Consider the following 23,291-nt stretch of genomic DNA (forward strand, 5'->3'; position numbering starts at 1 on the left):
TTAATTTGTTGGAATGCAAAGCAACAACCACCATTCCTGCGGCATTAATTCACTGCTTTGGCTCAACCAGAATATATAGAATTACATCTCGAAGAAGTACAATGTTGTAAAATTGAATTTAGTTTGAATCGTTACTCTGAAGAACCAATAATTAGTCAATAAAAGATTGTATTGACAAGGAAGCTCAAATCAAAATAAGCAGAAAAGCCTCAAGGTGTCACCACACTGTATATTAACGAGCAGAATATTCATGTTCAAGTGATAATGAAGTAGGTGCTAAAATCAGACAGGATTTTTTTGTAGAGTTGAGAAAAGCGCAGACGGAGGTATGACATTGTGGGAAAAATGATCACGGCTGTGGCCATGAGATGAAATGAGCTTCAGAGAGAAAAAAATGTCCTCACTCTGGAAAAAGACATGAAGGTGAAACAGCAGGCCAGCAGCTGAGGCGAACCCTTGATATGTGGGAATACAGTGTGAAAACAAGCCTAATATCTCCTCTGCCCTTCTCTGCTGCATCGTCATGTCTTGCTTCTCTTTCTCACGTACTGTGAAGTCTCTCAGGGGGGAAAGGTTTTTATTTCTCAGTTTGAGAAGTTTGGATTCTTTTCTCAAAAGGACATTCCTGATCTTTTACTGTCAACCTCGTTCTGCGTGTGATCTCATCTTACTTGTCTCCGTCTTTGACATTCTTGTGTCCTCTACTGTATATATCGCTGCCAGGCATTGTTCAGCTTTTCCAGTTAAGCTTTCTGTCAGAAAGACAAAAAAACACAACAGGGCACTGTTCTTCATTGCGGTTAGCACTGTTTTCAGTAGTATTGTAAGAAGCGACAACATAGCATGTATTAAAGACACACAGCTAATTTCAAGTGTGTATGTTGGAGAGCTTTAAAAAGACCAGTATGTATAACATGGCCGGACTCATGATTGACAGTTAAAATAAATGAAAATGAATCAAAATCGATGCAACAGAACCAGAGATATTGGCCTTCATATTCAAGACTGTCTTCTCCCTTGTTTGAACCTGACGCCTAAATTACCCACAAGGCAGTTTGTTTTGTAACAAGTCAGAGATTTATGTGTGTTTTTGCCAAGAAACAATGTTAAAAACAGTTGATATCTTTGGGTTCTGTTGCTTCAATTTTGGATTTCTTTCCTTATCTTTCAAGCTACAAGGACGTGATCTCTCACCGGCTTCCCACACCCAAACACTGGCAATTAATTGTGTTTGCTGGAATGAGTGACCAATTGGAAGGCTTGAACCCACGCCGGCTCTGCGGGGATGAATGAGCACTTTGCTTCGGCACCATCTGTGTGTTAACACAGCGAGTTAATGAGATTTGATGGCTAATGCCAACAAAGTTGTTGAATATCTTCAGTAACGTTAAAGCTCAGTATCATTCTGGTGGAAGTGAATCAAAGTGAAAGTGTGGACGTTCAAATCTTATTTTCTGCACAGTAATTCGATTTCTTTTGTCAACAGAAGGTCTCAGGGCTCTTTAGTCATGCATTTGTAAGGGGAATTGCAATGGGAATGTATTCTTATTTTGCTTACAAAGTATCTGACAAAATGATCTATGAGCCACTGTGTGAGCAGCATGGGTCTTTAGAATTCATATGTATGGTGAACGCTAAACATAACTTATGCATATGCATGTGGTAGGTGTGATATGTGGAGGCGCCAAGAACTGTGGCTGAAAGCATCAAAACATCTGTAATTCCTGCTGAAGATGACAAACAACAGGTCCCAGAAGAGGGAGTTCATCTCCCCCAAATGAACCGCCTTCTTAAACAAGATTTAAGCCTCATTTTGTCTTTTCTATCCCTCCTCTGTTTGTCTTTCTCATGCCTCTTCTGACTCTGACTCCCTTTCTCTCCGCTCTATCCGCCGTGAGCCACTGATGTTTAGCTCTGAGGGGAGATATGGAGAAGAAAGACGACAACGTTATTTCATGTTAACACACATTTCTTATGTGCGCGACAGAGCGAGTTCATCACTGACTGACAAAAGTTTGGAATTACATTCTCCAGGAAAGTAGCGCAAAGGCACTGGATGTGCATTTTCAGAAATTGTACTGCTTTGTCAACAAATGCCTTTTGAGAAAATCCATTATTATTGTTTTCCACGGAAAAATGGATTCCCCACTGTTGAGAAAGCCCGAAGGGAAGTATGAAAACTGACTGAAGCAACAGAGACGCTCCATTGGCCAGATAGGCAGCTGTGGGACAGCTCTGTGTCCGTGATAGAGAGACAGTGTGTGCTGCACATTTGGCAGATGAGGAATTTTAAAATGAGATGTGTACACCATGATGGCCAGAAACATTTTTTCTCGGTTATGATTTCAGGAAGAAGTCTAAAAAGGGGATTCATGGTCTTTGAGGGTTGTATCCTAGATGTTAAAAAATAATCCTTTGGTGACAGCAGGAGCATGTTCAACAGCCCTCACAACTCTCTGTAGTCCAAGTAAAAGGCACAACAGTGAAGGGTTTGGACACAGACTGGCATGCTGAGTTGGCGTGTGTCCCAGCAAAACATGTTCCTTTGTTTTCATGCAAAAAAAGGCCTAAAACTCAAAATAGCCTCAATTAAGGTGCTGTAATTCATCATGATAACCATCTCTACATCAACCTATGGAAAGCAGCAATACAGCATGATACACTCTTCAATGCATAACACACTGAAATGGCCTCTACTCAAAAATGTAATTGGCTGCAGCTCATCTTTAAATGTCTACATTGCAACTGCCACAATGCATCATTTAAGGCATTCTACACAATACTTTTAACATTCCTACAGTCAGAAAAGCAATTGGAAAGAGAGCATTCATATTTAAGTCTCCTTTCCGACTGGAATCACTTACCTTCAGACATACAATCCGTAACATCATTTCACATGTTTAAAAAAAAAGTTAAATTGTTCATGTTTCAGATGATGCTATGCTAGACAATGTGCTGTGTATTTTGCTGGGTTTGTTTTTGTCTCTCCCATTACTTTAATGTCTTTGTTTCGTTTCTTATTATTCATTTTTGTATGTATTGTGTTGTATTGTTGGGACCTCCAAAATCACGAGATGGTTCATCCTACTTGTACACACAACCAAGAGACTAAAACCTTAAAATATTCTATTAACAGGTATTTAATGTCACTTAAAATCAAAAAGGAAATCAGCTCCTCGATAAATGAAGAAGACAATTAATAAATGATTGAATTGTGTCAGCGCTATAGTTTCCTCTAGTATAGAGCGTCTTCCAGCTTGGTCCACGGTCCGATATGTTCGAACGTGAAGTTGCCAGTGCAGCTTTTTGGAATTTGCACAAGTTCGATACCTGATGCTCCTTTGTTAAAGTATAAAGGACAGAAGGGCTCCACCACCGACATGCTGGCAGTGATAACTGGAAGGTAATATTTCCCCAGCTCTATCACCAACTCTGTCATTGTGACAGTTTTAATTTGCACTCAGCCGGAGAACAGGAGATGGTCAATCAGATGATATTTGTGGGGCTCAATATTTCAAAGTCAGCTCCTGCCGCCTCTGAGAGGACAGCGTTCCCGTCTAGACAAAGTCATCACAGGCTGGCTGAGTGGAGAGGAGAGACTGATGAATCCCGACAAGGCCTGTGGGCGGCTCGTTTGATGAGCTCGCCTCCGGGAAGACGATCCGATCACCTTTCATCTGACTGTAATTAACCGGCTCTCGGATTTGGAAGAAAAATGCTCCTTGGTTCGTGATCTTTGGTACATCTTTTGAAACTGCGATGTCATCGCGGCGAGAGGCAAAGAGAAATCATGTTAAGGCTTCACTGTGGCTTGGTCCAATTGTTCAAACGCTGCGACTACTCTGAGCGTTGAGGCTGCTCTGGTTGTGTGAGAAATGAGTGAATGTTGTGTAAACTCTTTGACATTGAGTGCGGCCCCCCTTACATTTTCTGATTTGAATCATCTGTCACAGAGCGCCGAGTGAAATCATCAAGCTCACAGCCACACTGTCAAATTGCCTGTTTATTCTGTCGCTTCCCTCGGCGGCCACAGAAGAAGGCAAAAATATAAGCTTACACTGCACAGTTTTTTATTTATTTTTATAATTAGACCACGTCTCAAAAGATTTAGGGTTGTGGCCACTTTGAGCATCAAAAAGACAATACTTGCCAATCATTTCGGGCAGCTACTAGTTCGAGTCATTTTACTTCAAAATAAAGTACATATTCTGCTTTCACACATTGCTGTATGTCGTTACACTATAATAGACTTGGTAGTACATTATTCATATTTCAATTACTTTTTCATCACTGTTCATATAAATTACGTTGTGGCCTTCTGTCTGGTCTGTTTTGTGTTCCTATTACAAATGAAAATACACCGACAGGTGACTGGTTTCGGTGACTGTCATCCTCTACATGGAAATTCAAATTTGCCTTTATAGGTTTACTTATCTTCTCTGACACCACAAAGAGCTCACAATATAAGTTGAGCGCTGTCAGCCGAGAATGCAACTTCTTTCAGCAACTTTATAACGAGGATCTGACAAAGTGAATGAAGCAAGCACAAGCACAGCACCCTTCTGTTTACCTCTAACATTTTGTTATTGATTGAGGGGAGACTCTATGGTTGTTTGCTGGGCTGTCTGGCGGCCCAGTGGCTACTAGCATACTGTACACCAGTGGTTCTCAAACTTTTTCTGTTGCGCCCCACTTTGGAGGAAGAAAAATGTTCATGCCCCACCGCCCCAACAAAATTGTAACAAAATGGTCTATGTTGAATTTTTATTGAATCCTGTGGTAGCTCCGATTGGCTTTCCCACCCCAAACGCACCGCACCAGAGTCAGTATGGAAACGGATCAAGACCCTCCCTAGAACCGATTTATGCTTTTGAATACATTTTTTTGTTCCTATAGAGATAGATTGTAGCTATTATGATTGCAGGTGTTTGTCATGTGATTACATCACATGCATCATTACATATTGTATAACATTGCGACATATCCAGTGAGCGCCACTCTCTGCAGTTAGTCTTTTGCTCATTCGCGCTGTATATACAGGGAACAGTGCTTATGGGAAAAGAACAACCCCTCAAACAAATCAAGTTTTCCACTGAGATAAAAATCACAGTTGGCTACATGAATGTTTCCATTTGACTGGCTTAATAAAAGCATGGTTCAGAGCAAGCTGCAGAAATTATGAACAATTGAACCCCTGTTGGCGGAAGTAGAGACACTTTCAAAAACCGTCAAATATCTTGGAGTATCGGAAACTGTGTAAATGTGATTACATTTAATTTTGGGGGCTTTTTTTTATAAACCACATTACAAACGCGACGACTCAATTTACTCCCGGTAGTTGATGCCTCCCCAGCTGACATAATCTGAAAAGTCACTGAGTGACTGGAGGCCGATTATAACCGTTAATGTGCACTGAGACGGATCGCGAGGATGGCTAGCAGCAGAGGGTTTTTTTTTTCCATGGATTTACTGAAAGCAATTCAATTTACATGGCATGTACGACTTCTAATGCGGGTGTTCGCAGTTTTAGCGAAGTGTGAGACCATCCATCAACTGGAAAACCTTAGTTCAGCCTCACCTGACAGCTATCCGCCCTGCTGAAGTGGCCTTGAACATAAGAGTGAGCCTCTATACCAGCTCCGCCGTTGATACTGATTTGATATCTGCGCTGATCTTTCGCAGGTTAAATAAGATTAAGTTTTAAATCTGCAGCTCTTGTCACCTTAAGGCAAACTTACACCAGAAGTTATAAGTACCACGTGATGGGATGGCCGGTGCTGATTTGTGTTTCACTACCAAACAGATTTCTTTCCCGTGTTAAGAGCTGAGAGGCTGAGGGTCAGATTGTTTCCATCTGACGTCGGGTTGATTAGCCTGGATTCAGTGTTAAATGAGACGGGGCCGGCACTTAGGGGATGATTAGAGCTTTCAGCATCACTGTGTGCCTGCGTCGAGTGACTCAGTGTGATTGAAGTGTCAGGATGAGTTTTCACTTGTGTTTTCCTTTGTCAGTGGAACATCTGATTTAACATATAGGAGTGGTACCATTGTTTCTTGATTCAGTTTTTCAAATGTTTCTACATTTGTAGATAAACATAGAGATACTCCCAGTGTGCCTATTTTATTTTAGAGGAGGTTGAGGACAAGATTGACCCCTCTCATATCTGTCCGTTAAAATATAAGGAACTGGGTAGCTTAGCTTAGCATAAAGACGGAAAGGAATAAAGGCTACACCAGTCATTTCAACATGTCGGTTATTTTATGAATGAAACATATAACATGCTACTTAGCGACCTTTAAAGATGCTGGTCGGTGGATTTTGTTACCTTCAGACTGTCAGCGGTTTCCTCCTGTTTCCAGTTGTGGCTCAAAGCTAAGCTAAGCTAACCCGCAGCTGGCTATACCTTCTGTTTATGTTTAATGGACAGATATGAGAGCCAAATCAATCTTTTCATTCACAGTAACTCTCGGCGAGAAAGTGAACTATTGCTTTAACTCTAAGTGTGGACTGTTAAATGGAAATTGAAGTAGTAATTGAGGAGTAGAAGTGTGTTAGACTAATTGCAGCAACAGTCTTAATTAGCAGTTACCATCGAGCAACAGACAAGATATACAATAGGCCGACATGTACAGGATTTTTAGCCAAAATACGATAAATATATACTTTAAGTTATCTATTTTGAATGAATGAATACAAATGTACAGTATCAGTATATATTTATCTATAATATAGATGCATATGACACATATATGAAAATGACACACCAACATGATTTTCTATGTTTACAGTCTGACTGCTGCTGGGATCCTTGATTATACTGGATTTTCGTTGAATTTAGTGCTACTTTATTGAGAACTAAAACCAATTGTTTTGTGTTTACTGTGTCCCTGTTTACATTCATTTGCAATACTTTCTACCACAAATGTTTATTCATTTCATATTTTATTCATGTTTCTATGTTATCCCTAAAGTTTAACTTGAACTTTTAAATTTTTCCTCAGAGATTCTAATTTCACTTTCGCTTTTGTGTACTTATGTTCTAATTTAGGCGTAATTACTGAGCATTGTTGGAGGGACCCTTTGCCAATGACTGTTTCTCTGTAATTGTTGTGCATATGTAAGAACTTGAAACGTCTATTTACTACCAGGTAGTTACCGTACGTAAGAAATGCATCAAAGGCAATCTTGTCAACAATTGAGCAGAAATGTCGAAGATATGTTGAAATCCAACAGAACCGTGCTTAATGATCTCTCCAGTGGTTAAAATGAGCAGCCGGTCTTCCAGTATATTTCAACATCTAAAAAAAGAAAATCAGTAAATAAAAACAAATAGATGAATAAATGTAGAATTTGAATCCACTGATCCTTTTTTTCTCCAACTTGGCTCCACAACAAACCTTTTCTCAGTCAGAGTTTCACAGTAGAGAGAGAGAGAGAGAGAGAGAGAGAGAGAGAGAGAGAGAGAGAGAGAGAGAGAGAGAGAGAGAGAGAGAAGTTATGGCATGAAGGGAAAGGGGGGGGGGGGTTGTGAGAAGAGAGGGGAGACGAGGGAGCGAGAGAGACCAGATCACTCGCAACATTACTCTTTAATCGGAAAATAAGCATGATTAAAGCCCCACAACACATTTATGAAAATTAAATATCTGCGGGGGGTCATAGCTTTGTTGTTTGATAAAAATAAATCAACAACTACGACTACAGATACTAGCATTTCTTGCTTTCCACAAACACTTTTAAAACCAACCTAATCTACACCCACTGACAGTGCTTGCGCTGTCGGTCCCCAGCAGCTGAAAACTAATGCTCCGCGTGAGCAACAAGCCATTTCAGCCATTTCAGTCCAGATCCAGAAAAGCTAATACATCAAGCAGTTTTCTTTTTTTTTAATATTCTCCTCTCATCTTCTCTACTTATTTCTGAATTCCACTCTCACTATCAAGCTATCTCTATGGGGAAATGCCATGATGTTGTTTGTGGCAATTAGGAGCTGTGATGAAATGCAGTAAAACACAATGACAGGAGAACAGAAGCAGCGCCAGATGCAGTGTTTGAGTGCTGGAGATCCGTTCTATCGGTGTGGGTTCAGTCTCTCTCTGTTCTTTAAAGCCAGCGAGAAGTTAGTTTTGCTGTTAGTTATAATGCTGTCATTAGTGATCATGTGTAGTATAGGTCTAATCTGCACCGGGCAACTATAGCCAGTCTTTGCCATCAAGGTCACGTTCCACTCTGATCCCCACCCTTTGTCTCACAGGCGGTGAGTGCTCTTTTAGGTGTATCCAGTCAAGTTACAGGAAGTAGTGCGATCAATTGATTCATCAATAACCCATTCACGCCATTTATCAAGCAAAAATACCAAACATTGCCTGGTTCTGCATACAAATCAAGCAATTTTAAAACGTCACGTTGGGCACTGGGAAATTATGACAGACATTTCATATTGTTCTTTTTATATTTTCTAAATGATGAATCAACAAACAACAACAACAAATGATTTGATATTGACAGTAATTGCATCCCTGAACGCCTGCAGGTTCCTCTACCTGGCCTGGCAACCAGTCCATCTCCCTTTTGGAGTTTTTTTTTGGTACTTGACTGACTGGAAAGAGACTCCAGGGTAGAGCTAAGACACAACTCAGGGATTGAATCTCTTATCTGCTCTGGGAGTTCTTCGGATCCCCCCACCAGAAGGGATTTGCAAAAGGAAAAAGGTTGTTTGAGCTGTTCTGCTTGTCCTTTTCTGCCACTGGGACCCAGGATCAGATCTGGATTGATGGACTGGTTTGGCAAGGCCGGAGGTACTTTTCTAAGTCAGCTTCCGAAGTGTAATGATTCCACAGAATACTTTTGAAACCTCACCTCGTCCGTTGTTTCTCAGTCTTTATTAAGATATATGGAATGGACATTAGAAAGTTTAAATTAACTTCAACAATAATAATGAATCACTTTGAAGCTCCAGGTGATCGGTCAATATTGAGAGCGAGATCTAGTGTGATAGGTATCAATGGCACCGCCGCGTTCCTCTCATCATCAGATAATGAGCGCTGACACTTGAATGTTCCCGTCTTTGCAGAGTGAGTCGCCGTGAATCCCGAGAGGAGAAGTCTCCCGACAGGAGACAAGATGGCATCCAACAACACCCTGCGCAGCTACTCCATCATCCCATGTTTCATCTTTGTAGAGGTGAGAGGCTGTGTGTGCAATTTGAATCCTGGATTGTGGGGAAATGTACACGATGAGCTTGTGCGTGTTTATGTGTGAGTGGCAGTTTAAACATTAGCAAATGACTTCCTCCCGGATAAATTATACACAGCCAACCAGACCGTAATGTGTTGGAATGAGTGGAAAGCTGAGTGTGTGTGTGTGTGTGTGTAAGAACTGTTCTGCTCCTCCATATTTAATTACCATGTCATCTGAAAGTCCTTAATCAGAGAGATGTCTCAGGACGCCTTCCATTACTCTCTCCTCTCGCTATTTTACACTCACACACACACACACACACACACACACACACACGCACACACACACACGCTTCTCTGAGGAAATATCCTGAATAACAGTCTCAGATGAGCTCACGCCTCCTCTTTTATCTCATGCTTTCTTCCCGACTGACCTTTGTGTCACATTTTGTGACAGCCTCCCACCATAAGACTCTCTCACACTCGTAATGAATGTAATCGTCAGACTCTGTGCCCCAAAGATAAGTGAAGTTTGATTCATGATGTCCTTTCTACCTTGCTGCTTTTTCGACCAGCGTCATGGAATATTGCCCATTTCTTGCCTCAGTACTTCTTTATCCAAGAATCACACTTCTTTTCACACCCGAGACGTTACCTCAGGACACCCCCAGTTATTGATTCGTCAGATAGCAATCATTTAAATGGAGCTTTGTGTCGCCGAACAAGGAGAGATGGCAAAAATGCACCCGACACGCTTTTGAGATCATTTCCGCTCTAATTTCAGTTTGACACCTTAAAATGTATCTTCGCACTTGAGCTCTGCGACACCTCACCACATCAGGAATGACAAGCAGATGAGCCGGGGGAATCAGTTTTTGATCGATTGCAAGTTTAGCAGCATGCAGGTATGAGCTATGCGCAGAATGACTTCGGTGCACTCCTGTATGCACTCCGGTAATGAATGACTGGCACATATTGCTTGGTCTATGCTTATTCGTGTTTGTCAGAATAAGAACAGAGATAATACGCTCGCATGCTGTATTAGAAATCCCACTTGTGTCAATTGAAATGTCAGTTTTACTCCCACGCAGCCAGACTTCAAGTTGGAGCATGTGGGAAATCGCCCTGTACAGCATCTGTTCACATAGAAACAAACAAAGTGGATACAGACACTTGTCAAGCATCATCCTCCTGTCATTTGTTTTTACATTTAAAAAAAAATGATGACACACTATTCATCACCGAGTGTTTCATCTTCTTTAGTCCTGCTGTTGGACGGCCTTGTCATCGTCGTACAGCAGTTTTCTCATTTACAGCTTTCAAGTGTCTTGGCTGGAGCTCAGCGTGAAATGCTCAGTTGGACGTTGGTAATCACGGCTGTGCAATTTGCTTAATTAGGATGTGTAACTAGAGGGGGGGGGAGTTAATGGGTAACTGATTATTGTGTTGGTGACAACATCCCCAGTTCCACATCTAGGTGGTAAACTCTTTTGGTGGATGTTTATACGGTGGTGATAGTGGTGATATTACAGTTGGATCTGGGAATGATAGCTTTTTGTTCTGGAAGAACATCGTGCTTCATGAGAAGTTGAGTTGGGTTTACAATACAAACAAGAGATTGTCCAGTTTCCGAACTATTCTCCTAATTTGGAATTTGCTATTTGATAACAGTGTAACATCAGTTTGAGCGTTCAGACTACAACATGCCTCCATTGTTTATGAAGAAACCTTCAGCTGATCAGATTTTTGATGACCAGGTTTTGTGTCATAAATCAGTTTGAGACTTCACTGTTACACAAGAAGCTGTTATTGATGAATCTACAACAGGGTGCATGAGAAAATTAAAATCCCAGTAGTGAGTTATTTTACTTAATCACATCAGTAATCACCGCAGAGGATGAACGGTAAATGTTGACAGTATCATTCACAATACTTAATAGGATCCCCCCCCCCCCTCTCTTTATTGCATTTTGAGTACACTTGTATATCCATACCGTGTTCACCCTCTTATTTTTCTTATTTATTTGAATCTGTCGGTTGAATCTAACGGTTGTCTCTGTCACGACCACTCAAAAGTCTGAAAAAATGACCTGTGATGATCTCTTCAGGGTCATCTCAGCTCGGGCTTGGAGACAACACATTTTTAGCAGAAAGCCTTTCTCCACAGGCCATAGGTTGCCAGCTCTGAAAGATGCTGATGCAAAACTTACAAAAAGTTCTCACAGTTCCTGTTTCCACCGGAGTGAGGAAACGTCGTCCCGAAGCTTGCCGCTGTATTTTAACTCCTAAAAACGAGGCGTGCCTGGGAGGGTGTAAAACAAGGAAAGATGCATTGTGGGAAATGTAGGATCCAGCATTTTGCTGGTATTACCAATACATGAGATTAAAAGTCAGAATATCATGAACTCTACCTCTACTATCCTTTTAAGATATACAGTATGTGAAGTACATATGTCTGTCGACACAATTATGGAATGATGGAAGTGTGTTCCACTGCTTTACATCAGACCAAAAATGTGAAGTATAACTACTTTAATTGCTAATTTAAATGATTGATAATCACTGAAGTTGTGTAAAATGATACCACACTAGGACACCACTGAAGTTCTTAAATGATAATATAACACTGTCTCTCAAAAAACGACATCACAAAATGTTTTTCCTTTGCACAATTTATTGACAATCATATGTGAAACGCACGTCGAAGCAAAAGACAGAAATTGTCTCAATATCACAATCTCCCCAAAAAAAATAAATAGAAAGCATCACCCCATGTATATTTGCTCCATGTTGCAGCAGAGCACAGGCGGAGTGCTACGCTGTGATAGCCCGTTGAGTTGCACGCTTTCTGTCATTTTCACAACAGTTTTCCTTTACTCCCCCTCTTCTTCACGGACAGCTCTCATCACTTCCACCTCCTTGTCTCACTCTGCCCTTGCCCGTTTTCTCTCCGTCTTTGCCTCTTTGAAGTCTCTGTCACATCCTCACAGTCTCACCCCCCCCCCCCATCTCTTCCTATTTCTCATGGTGTCTCACCTTCTGTATCCTCCATCTCGTGCCCCTCACTCTTTCCCCCGCTCCTTTGTTTCTCCTTCCCTTTTTTATTTTCGCCCTCTTTATCTTACTCACCCTGCCTGTCACGAAACAGAGCAAGGCAGAGGGACAGTGTCGTCACATGACCGGAACAACGCGCCCTGATTGGAGCAGCCCCAGTGCCAGAGGCAGTGTGACAGGGAGGATGCTTATTTATGGTGATTTGTTTATCTAGTCATGTTTCATGTTGCTTTTCTGTTACATAACCTCTAGTTGATTCTTTTGTCATTGCCGTTTGCCTTGGCTGCGGACTATAAAATAAAAACAAGATGGAGTGCAACAGGAAGACGGGTCACAAGGGAGGAGAAGGAAAGACAAGATGGGGAGGAAGAAGGAAGTATACTGCAGGGAAGGAAGCGAAAGGATGCAGAAATTATGAAAAATGAATTAATGAAGGAGCTGCGGAGGTGAGCCGTGAGAAATGAGAAGAGAACAGATATTTCCTGTGCCTCCCCCTGGATGACATTATGTAATACACCGCGCCCCGGGCGTTCATTCAGCTCACTATTCTCCACTTAGACTCAGGTTTCGTGTACAAAAAAACCTTATTGAGAACATCTTTTCAAAACACCATCCGCACCAGGCTTTGAGGAAGTGAACTAATCTCTTGACTATCATTTATGAAAATTCCCACTGCCAAACTAAGAGATGGTTTCTTTCTTTTATCTCGCTCAATCTCATCTCTCAGTATGGTGTAATAATGTTCTGGGCTGTCATGATTTCAAAAAAAAGAAAAGAAATCACTGCAGGGAGGTCTTTGATGTTGCTCCGTCTCTCTCTTGGCTGCACTGACGCAATATGATTTTTAACTCTAAAAAGGGGCTTTTATCTGGGGGAATCGCATGTTAAATTTAGTTATGGAACAACACACAGCCTATAAGTGAACTTGCTAGCTTTGATTAAATTTGGACAGGAAACATGCCGGCAATCTGCGATGCCTGCAGCTGTGAGATTTTAATTGAAGGAGGCTGAGGAGAGGACAGGTACATCTGCAGTGGTGATTCTTTTGAAATTAGGGGAATTGTTAATCTGTGACCCCCACTCATTTAAAAAAAAAAAGAAGCTCCTGTATTGCTTTCATGTTGGGACCCATACAATATAATTTAAATACAATTTGAAAGCACATGCGACTTGAATCGTTTAATCTCCGTTTCATGTTTTGTTTTTTCAACTGCTCACATTAATACTGTCAGACACCGTGGAGAGGACTCAGAAGCAGCCAACACAGAAATCTCTTTGGAGAGTTTCAATGGCAAAATGTCAAGCAGGCAATGAAGATAGAAGGGAAAGTAGTGCCGGCTGAGGTACAAGTAAGGGCTGTAGACAAAATCCTGCTTGTCTTGAAAACAGGGGAAAAAGTCATTAACAGGTCACTTTTGAACAAATGGCTTAAGAGTTTGGCACGAGCACAAGAGAATCTGGCAACGGCTAGAGCAAGACTGAGGCTAAATCCTGACCGGCTTGATCGGGCAGCTGATTGTTTGCAGGTGATCACTCTGGCAGGGAGCAGCTCCTGAAAGACACGGCCACATACAGCAAAGCCACTAGAGAGCACGAGTACCATGCAGGTGATCACATCCAGCTATGAGTACGTTTGTGGCCTTTTGTCCCACGGGGGGACAAAGAGGAACAACTGTCTGCCTGAAAATACCATTAGACCCACTTACAACAATATATTACATCTCAAAATAATTTCGGGGTCATGTTGACTTTATGTGCAGATGTGCACTGCGGTTTTTATCACATTTTTGCACTGCAGTTTAAATCACACACTTTGTGTGTTTAACTTTAGATTTAAGGCAGCAGAAGGAGATCTCGTCGGTCCAGTTCAACCGGGGCGATTTATATGATTTTGGCTTGTTTAGAAAAGAGAGAATGATGTGGTCAACTTGACACAACAATGTTTACTTCGAGTCGAACTTCACCTGAGAAAAAAATAACATCCTCGTAAAAGTATACTAGTAAATTGAATAAGACACACAAAACATTGCATGTGGTACAGAATGCATCTATACCTGCAAAACAGGCACAGAAGCCATATAAATAGGAGCCTAGACATACCCCCAATGGCAAGAGATGCTGTACTTAACATATTGATTACCCTGGATCAAGAGGTCAATATATTTGTTACGGCTGGGCTTTTTATTTAAAGCTATTGAATAGTGGTTTGTAATTTTTGTAAAAGACAAATGTTATGTCTTGATTTGGGCCCCAGAATTAAATTTAATAGCTGGCTATTAATCCTGATACCCTAGATTTTTGAATACAAAAAAAAGAAAGAAAAGTAGCTGTCTTCTGTGTCACTTAAAGACTGACAACAGAAGTGTAGCATCACGGTCTAAATCCGGGCAAGCCAGACTAAGATGCCCATTTCTGTCAGTGAGTCTTTTGCTCCCAGTGTACTAACGCAACATGACAGTGAAATGAAAACCTAGCACGTGGTGGATTCATGTAACATTTTCCTGGTTGTTTTTAGGGTCTGAGGGAGGAGATGGCGGTGGGACTGACAGTAACACGATTTTGGATCGAAGGAGACAAAGAAGGGAAGAGATTGGGAACACTGGAGAAGGGGAGGGATGTGTATTCATATCATTAAGAGTTTTATCATGATGTAATGGCCTGTGTATGAAGTAATTACAAACAAAACAAAGTAATTCCGCAAAATAGTTGCAAACGTTTGATGAGAATTTTAACTTACCCTGCTGAGACTATGTTACTTCTACTAAACACTTGCCACTGTTGTCACAGGTTAACAATATCAAATATTTTAAGCGTTCCACAAGTACGGTAATGGGAGTTATTTGACAACATGGTTTGCCAACATTACCTAATATCTAATATCACAGACTACTATTTAATCTCTATAGAGCTGAGGGTAAATGCAGAATTGGGTGATAATTCTCTGTGGGTACCTTTTAAAATGACAGGCAGTCATTTAGTCCAGTTTTAGAATAAAAATATTGATGAGAACAAATTTAAAGTTGAGAAAGTCTGCGATTTTACTTTGTTAGAGGCCTATAAGTAATTGATTTATAAATGTTGGCTGTAGTAAATTATTGTCCGCTCCTCTAAAGTGATATACTAACCCTGATAAATGCATGTCATGTCCAAAGTCAACAGAGGTAGATAGCTGCACCATAGCACCCTGCCAGAATCCTGGGTAAAAGAGGTGTATTGTGCCCTCCAAGGGAGAAGGATAATGGCATGCTGCAGTAACTTTTTATAACCGTTTTATGGCAGCCAGTCTTGTCAGTCTGCCCTTCAGCTAATGCAGCGTGACGCTGGCTGGGGAGGGACTATAATGGAGCCACAAGTTGTGCTTTACAGAGAAAGGGACGCTTGTCCTGGTGTACAACTGTCACAAAAAAGCCAGCGCGTAAAAAAAGTCACAGAAATGGCAGCCGGCCTACAGAGACGACGTCGCTGTTTTCAGTAGTGCTGGCAAGTGATTTTACCTAGACAGAAGTACACAAAATATATAAAAAATACCAAAAGTAAAACTCTTACTCATGATGCAAAATGGCCCATTTTAGAATAATGTATATATATATATATTACTGGATTATAAATATTGATGTATTCAAGTGTCGGTATCACTATTGCTGCAGCTCAGGGTGAATTTAAACTACTTACACTGTTGATTATTTCGTATTAATAATCAGAAACTGCAAAGTAAGTTGTAAGTGATGCTGTCTAAATACATTTATTGTGGTGAGAAATACAACATTTGCCTCCAAAATGTCGTGGAATAGAAGTATAAACGAGCTCAAAATGGAAATACTCAAGTAATATTACCCTGACTTTATACCAGGTAGGTCTGATACAGAATACAGGACAGACGAGAGAAGAGGAGAGTAAGATCAGGCTCAACAAGCAGAAATTGCTCATCTCTCGTGGCCTGTTTTGGTAATTTGCCACAGCCCGACGACTCTCCCGGTGTCTAATAGCTCAGTGCTTGTTTGCGGCTTTCTATGATTTATAGCGAGAAGAAGTAGCAGGAGGCTACAGGAGTGATCGAGGAAATATGAGTTTGAATGTTTGAAATATGAGTTTGAATGTGATTGGGATGAATGTTGGAGGGAAGAAATGGTTCAAGGACATCTTGATCTTCTCAACCAGCCCCATGCTTCAAACCAGCAACCTTGACTTCTCAGGCTATACTGCTGAAAATATGGTGAATGAATGCAAATGCGGTTGCTGTTGGTGCGTTGAGCATGAGGCGAGCTTTGGTCTTTTTTTTTCAAACGCAAATGAGGTGTAGGTCACAATACATGTGTACACCCTTCTTATTAATCTGCCCGAGCCCTTTTCAGGTATTTCCCTGTAAACCTGAGTTAGGTATGCGATCCCACAAGGTATTACACGGCATTTCTGCAAGCGCAGGGATTTACATATTTTCAGAGACCTGTGAATTATGTGTTAGCCGATTACCCTGCTGGAACGTGTTTGTGGAACAACATTAAATCATGGAATTATCCCTCTCTGGATAATGTCTGCCGCCAAGCTGCATTAATGAAAATGTTCCTCTGACGGTCTGGGTTACACTTGAGATTTATCAGAATCAGGTGGAAGATGAAATACGGAAAACTTTAGCTTTCTTGGAAATTAAAGTGGAAAAAAATCTTTACAATAATTAATACTTGTGGTAAAATGTTGCTGACTAATAATTATTTTCTAATTATATTTAACATACAAGAAGGCCTACAATATAATTTCAGTAACCATTAGATACTATTCTGACAAAACCAAACTAAAAAACACAGCGTACATAAGTCAAGACTACTGTGTATTTTCCACTGAGGTGTGGGAAACACATGAAAATGCTTGTATGTATATAGTATGTTATGAACACTCATGGGTATCACTGTGTGGGCACTCACCTGTAGTCCTTGTAGAGAGGGTTCAATGATGAACAGTTGGCCTCATTTCCAGTAATACCACTGTCTCAGTGAAAAACACCATCACCAAACTCTGCTACTCCAACCGTAGCTGTCTTGTGAGGAATATCTGGGAACTTTGGGAAACTGTGTTTTACAGCAACTTCCTCAAAGCTAAACGCTTGATAGGGTTTGCGGTTAATCGGACTACACTGAGATGAGTTTGAACCCACAGCTTTAGCCCTCAAATTCCTCTGTCAAGGTCAGTGAACTTAGAGAAAGTACTGAGAGAAAGTAAGTTCAAATGCTGAGCTACAGCTTTTTTATTGTCTTTTTGCTTCACATCATCAGTTCCTACTGTTATTCACTTGTCTTTATTTTTTAAAATCAGGGCTGGGTAAAGAACTGCCCAATTAAACCCAAGTGAAATCAATCATCAATCATTTATTAAGATAGAGGAACAGGAGGACTTTTTTACTACATTTGAAACACTGAAAACGTCTGGTCATATATGAGTGCCCTCCGTTACGAGTATAACCGTGACGTATCAAGGTATGGTGTGCAGCTAAGTACAATGGTTTCTCTTGAGAGTTATTGTTGATGTTTGTGAATTGTGTAAATGTTCTATCCGCGACATGATACCTTTATAATGACAAGAGCAAGCTAAAATATCACGAATTAGCTTTGTGTTATTCAAAAAGTTGGCATAGAAAACAAAAAAGCACACACACAGGCCCACACACCTGGACATCAGCATGGCCATCTGTCACGAGACGAGATATTGACAACAGTTCTCTCCTAAACACAGTCGCCCCCACAACCTCCATGTTTTACTGTGGATACAAGTCGTTCTGATTAACTGATTTGATTGGACAGGATCTCCTGTTAAGGTTCAGGAAAACAGCTCCAACTTGTTTTACTTTTATTGTAGTGTCTGACTCAGGAGAGCAATGAGGTTTTTAATATATGCTGCTGCAAAATATGCACTTATATGCAGGTCCCTGTATTGTAGCAGAGGACGAGTACTGTGGTAGAGCTATACTATCCTAAATGGGGTTTGTACCCAAACTCGTTAACAAAGCACACAACGATCCGCTTTCTCTTTGAAAAGTTTCCCTTTCTTAGCACAGCAAAAACGAAACAAAACCCTTTAACTTAAACTGAAATAACTGTTACATCTTTACCCATAACAGGATGTATGTATGTGGTCTTCTCTACCCAACACCACCGGTGTAGGATCACACGCATGCCGATTTATACTTCTTTTGTAATCAGTGTTTCGACATGTTAAAAATGTATTTTTGTTTGTTTCTTCAAACGCCGGATTTTATTTGCTTGATAAATTGACACGAAAGAATGGCTTCAACAAGTGGGTAAGCTGCTGCACATTTAGGCAAGACTGAAAAAGAAAAGAAAAGTAGTAAATGCTCTGAGCCCTGATTCTTTCCTGGATGTGTAAAATGACAGAATGTGCTGACAGTGAGTGAGTGAAAGTACACAGCTCACAGTGCACCCACTACTGGGATACACATCGGTGAACGTTTTATGGATCTACAGTTAGAAACAACAAATTAGGAATATTTGATTGAAAGTGCGATCTCAAAGCACGATTCCTTGATGGGACCCAGAATCAGTTGCTTGTTTTAATATGAATCCCTGTTAAATGGCATCTTTCCCAACTGTACTGTCTCTGCTGTCTTGGCTCTTCAATCAATGATGATAAATGAAATGTGCAACTTCAGACCTCGACTCCAGATGCATGCAGTGTCTCCACAAACAAGGTCACAATCGCTGTTCTAGTTGGCTGAAGATGTTAAATATTAAAAATCATCCCAGCAGAATATGGAATAAAGTTATTGTATCGTACACAAGACAACCGAAAAAAAGTGTGTCGAAGCAACACTCCTTTACTTTATTGATTCATATCGGATCGATGAAGCGTCTTCATATTTCGTTCTTTTTGCACATTTCCCCTGTAATCACAGGGAGCTGAGTGTCTCTTGTGTGTTGAAGCAACACTTCTCCTTCAGCGGCAGCATTGTGACCCCTGGTGTTGAGGAGAAGTATTACAAATGGCCTGCTTTAACACGTTTTTAAGAATCAGGGACCATTCACGACACTATTATCATGTCTATATGACATTTTAACAACTAAAACTGAACTAAAGTAAACTAAAAACACTTGGAAGATTGCAGTTTTTCAGAAGACAAATGAGAAAGGATCGCCAGACATGGCCGCTTGTGATGTCCCATGTATTTGTAATGACTCATACTTTATTGATTCACATAGGCTCAATAAAGCATCTTCATATGTCGTTCTTTTTGCATTCTTTTTGTAATCTCAGGGAGCTGAGTCGCTCTTACTGCTCTCATGTTACCTTTTCATGACTAATGTCTACATCGACTGGCAGTACCTTCCCTGACTAAGACACTCTTTCCAGTTCCGGTGGTGATGTTGTGGTGCTTTTCTTCCATCTAGCTTTTAAATATAGACAAAGACGTCATCACACTCCTTTGATATAATAACCAGAGCGTGTAGCGCCAGCAGGTTGGCGTCAGTATCAACACATTAGCCGCGGCTGAATGACACAAATGCAGCTGATTTTTAGAATCCACATTAAAAGCCTGTCTTTGCAATGCCTTACATTTCATATTCCAGTGTTGGTTCGTTATCAGTGACGAATGATACCATATATATCAAAAATATTGCCTACAGCTGATTCTGGAAAGAGAGCGAAAAGAGGCCAGAGACAAAAGACGATGTTTGGGGGAATGAGGGATGAGGGGGTGAGGGGGTGGTAAGTGGGGGGGGGGGGGGGGGGGCTCGTACACGAGGAGTTAGCATGAGCTAGAGGGAGAGAGAGGAAAATAGATTTAGAGGATTTATGCGGTTGTTTCGCATTTAAAACCATCTTAGACACGTCACAGCTGAGAGAGGAGCGCTGTTCAGAGATCAGCCACCAAACAACTCATTTAACCACTGAAAAGTGAATCAAGGAAGGACATTCTTCAGTGCACTGGATATACAACTGACAAGTCCCCCTTTCCCCCTTCTTCTCCTTCTCCTTCAACTTTCTCCACTCTCTTGCTCTGTCCCTCTCCGACATGTTCTTCTTCCAGCTCGTCATCATGTCCGGCACGGTGCTGCTGGCCTACTACATGGAGTGCACGGACCTGTTCAGCGTGCACGTGCAGGGTTTCTTCTGCAACGACGCCGAGCTGATGAAGCCGTACCCCGGCACAGAGGAGTCCAGCTTCGTCCCCCCTCTCATCCTCTACTGTGTGGTGGCTGCTGCTCCCACCGCTATCGTGAGTAAAACAACAACATCTTATGTGTATTTCGCTGCAGTGTTTAAACACGGCAACCGCATTTGGTTTATTTACGTCTCTCTGAAAAGAGCAACCTTTTGTTCACTGCTTACAGCTCTTCACATTTGAAACCTGTTATTTCTACAATAAGTCCTACAACCACCAACAATGTAACCTCTACTCCACAAAGTTTCATAATGTTGCCAGACAACATACACTGCTGACCTACAGTATTGGCCGACTGACCGACCTGTGTTACTGTTACATAAGTTACTTCAGTGTTAACTTATGTATCAGATAAGCAGGACGTCTGTGCAGAATAGATATTCAGCAATGCATCTTATTTGAACCTACTACAGTTGTCCCTCTAGCCTCGGTAAATTCCACGTTCTCCGTCAAAATATGGTTTTCAAATCAAATCTTTTCATGGGTCAGCTGAGAAGTTCGGTGACGATTTCACGGACGGAACTTTTGGCTCTCTGAACTTTGAACAGCATCCCTGAATATTTTGCTTTGTTCTGCTGAATGTGAAGTGTACAAGTCATGACATGACGGAAGGCGAGTGGATTTCCTGTTGTGTAATATTTCACTGTTCCTTCACTGTTGTGCTGAATGAAAGGGACACCCGTGCACCGGTGAAACCTTTTCAACATCAACAGGGAGTTCAGTTGACTCAGTGGTCTATGAGTGTAACTCATGCCACTCTATCCGTTCACAGCTGTTGTTTAATAGAAGGCACTGATTCTAACCACGTTTTTGAGTGTGTAGTGATTTCACATTGGAAAAAGGGACAGAATATTTTTCCCCCCAACCAGACAGTCGGGGTGGGAATCACTAGAGGTCCCACAATACGATGTTATCACGATACTTCAGTCACGATATGATATTATCACGATATATGCTGAGATATGCTGAGTATTGCAATAACATATATTGCATATGTAACATATATTGCATATGTAACATATTACTTTTTTTCAACTGCAAATTATGTCCCCAAAGGAAAACTTTGTTAACATGTTTCATCTAATAAGATAAAGTTTTCAGTCCGTTCATCTCACTTCAATCATTTTTATTGCAGCAAAATGGGATTGTCAAGCAGACAGACTGACCAACACTGTCATAAAAACCTGTCATAAATGTTACATGCGCCTGACAAACTGAACTGTTTGTATCACAGTCTACATCAGGGGTGCCCAATGCGTCGATCGTGAAGGAAGTGCGGGTAGATCTCATGCCATTCAAAACAAATGAGATGTTAGCCTCTTGTGACCGAGCGGCCTAGGTTCGTGTATGAGGGGCACTTATGAGACAGACATGACAAAGTCTATCATCGTCCATCCTCACTGTGGCTTTTGACATTTGATTGACGTGCAGGGCAGCCAGTCTGAGAGCACGTATTTTCTAACCATACATGCGCAGTCAAACGCAGAAGCTACTGCAAAACTCCGGCGAGCTAATTTGTTAGCCTTCCAATGTATTTACACTGAAGAAAGGGTATAAAAATGAGTGGGGTAGCTGGACCAAGTAAGAAACCAAAAACGTACCACTTCCATCCGGAATGGGAGGAGGACTTTTTTTTCCTCGTCATTTTCGTAGTCATTTTCCTCGTCAAGTGCGTAACTTGACAGCGCGCGCTACACAGAGCAGATTGACAAGTGTCTGTCAGAGTTTGACAAACGCTTTCCAGACTTTGCTTTACTCGAGCCAGTTGCTACACTTATGTGCTGCACATTTCAGGAAGATATTGAGGTTGATTCACTCGCATCAAAAATGTCAACGCTGTTTCACCTGAACTCGTCTGGAGTGGAGGATGAGATCCTGACACTGCAAGCTGACATTCAGCTGAAGTCCAGGGCTCATGGACAGTTTTGGAATTTACTCACAGAGGAAAAGTACCCAAACATGAGGAAATGTTCTACCTTCCTGACTGCATTATTCGGCTCTACTCATTTATGTGAGTCAGCCTTTTCCCACATGAAGAACATTAAGACCAAACACCGTTCCACCATGACAGATGATCATTTGAAGTCTGCTTGAGGCGGATACCAGCAGCTACTGTCCTGACTGTGCAACTCTGGCCAATCCCATTCAGTGCAAGTCATCAGAGTAAGGTAATGACCAAAAATGTACAGAATTGTATTGTGCCATAAGGGTTCATGCATTTATGCAAGGTACGCCAACATATATTGTAAATATAAAGTATACTCAGTGTATATATATATATATATATATACAAATAAATAGATATTTAGCATTTTTAATGTAGGTACATCATTTTGACTTGGTCATTTTAAAAGTAGCTCGCAAGCCGAAAAAGTGTGGGCACCCCTGGTCTACATAGTCCAACTTAACTGAACGCAAACGTGTGTGGACTCAGTATATGAACTATAACTTCTATATGTAAGATATAAGGGTTATATAGCTCAGTATAACTTGCGTTGCGTGGACATCAAGGGCAGAGAGACAGTAATGCGCCGCACTCTCCCCATGAGCCTGGCTATTGTTGGCAGATTTAACCTTGTTATGAGGCCAGATTGAGCCAAACACTTCACATGCAGGTATCCCACTAACTGAACGGCAACGCCCATGTTAGAAGCGGTGTCGGTTACAACCGCCAGGTTTTTTGTCGGCAATCCCCCATTCTTGTGCTGCATTTAGCAGGAGGTCTGCAATGTTTGCCCCGGTGGGACTTACATGTACTGCTCTAGTTTGGAGGACGTGAGACAGCAGTCGGCAGTCCTCTGTGAGATATTGTGCTGTTATAGTCACACAGGAATCCACTGCCCTTGACGTCCACGCATCACAAGTTAATGCAACCCTTTCTGCTCGACTC

At 41.3% G+C, this 23,291-nt stretch overlaps 1 protein-coding gene across 1 annotated transcript in view; it reads left to right on the forward strand.

The window, feature by feature from the left end:
* The window catches only part of plppr1 (phospholipid phosphatase related 1), a 54,698-nt gene that overhangs the window by 5,724 nt on the left and 25,683 nt on the right, over positions 1–23,291 (forward strand). The window contains exons 2-3 of the mRNA XM_079290076.1: positions 9,072–9,181; positions 20,267–20,455. Coding sequence (XP_079146202.1) covers positions 9,122–9,181; positions 20,267–20,455 — 249 coding nt within the window. The 5' untranslated portion in view covers positions 9,072–9,121. The remainder of the gene's footprint in view (positions 1–9,071; positions 9,182–20,266; positions 20,456–23,291) is intronic.

Source organism: Melanostigma gelatinosum, assembly GCF_949748355.1.
Source record: "Melanostigma gelatinosum genome assembly, chromosome: 18".
NCBI lineage: Eukaryota > Metazoa > Chordata > Actinopteri > Perciformes > Zoarcidae > Melanostigma > Melanostigma gelatinosum.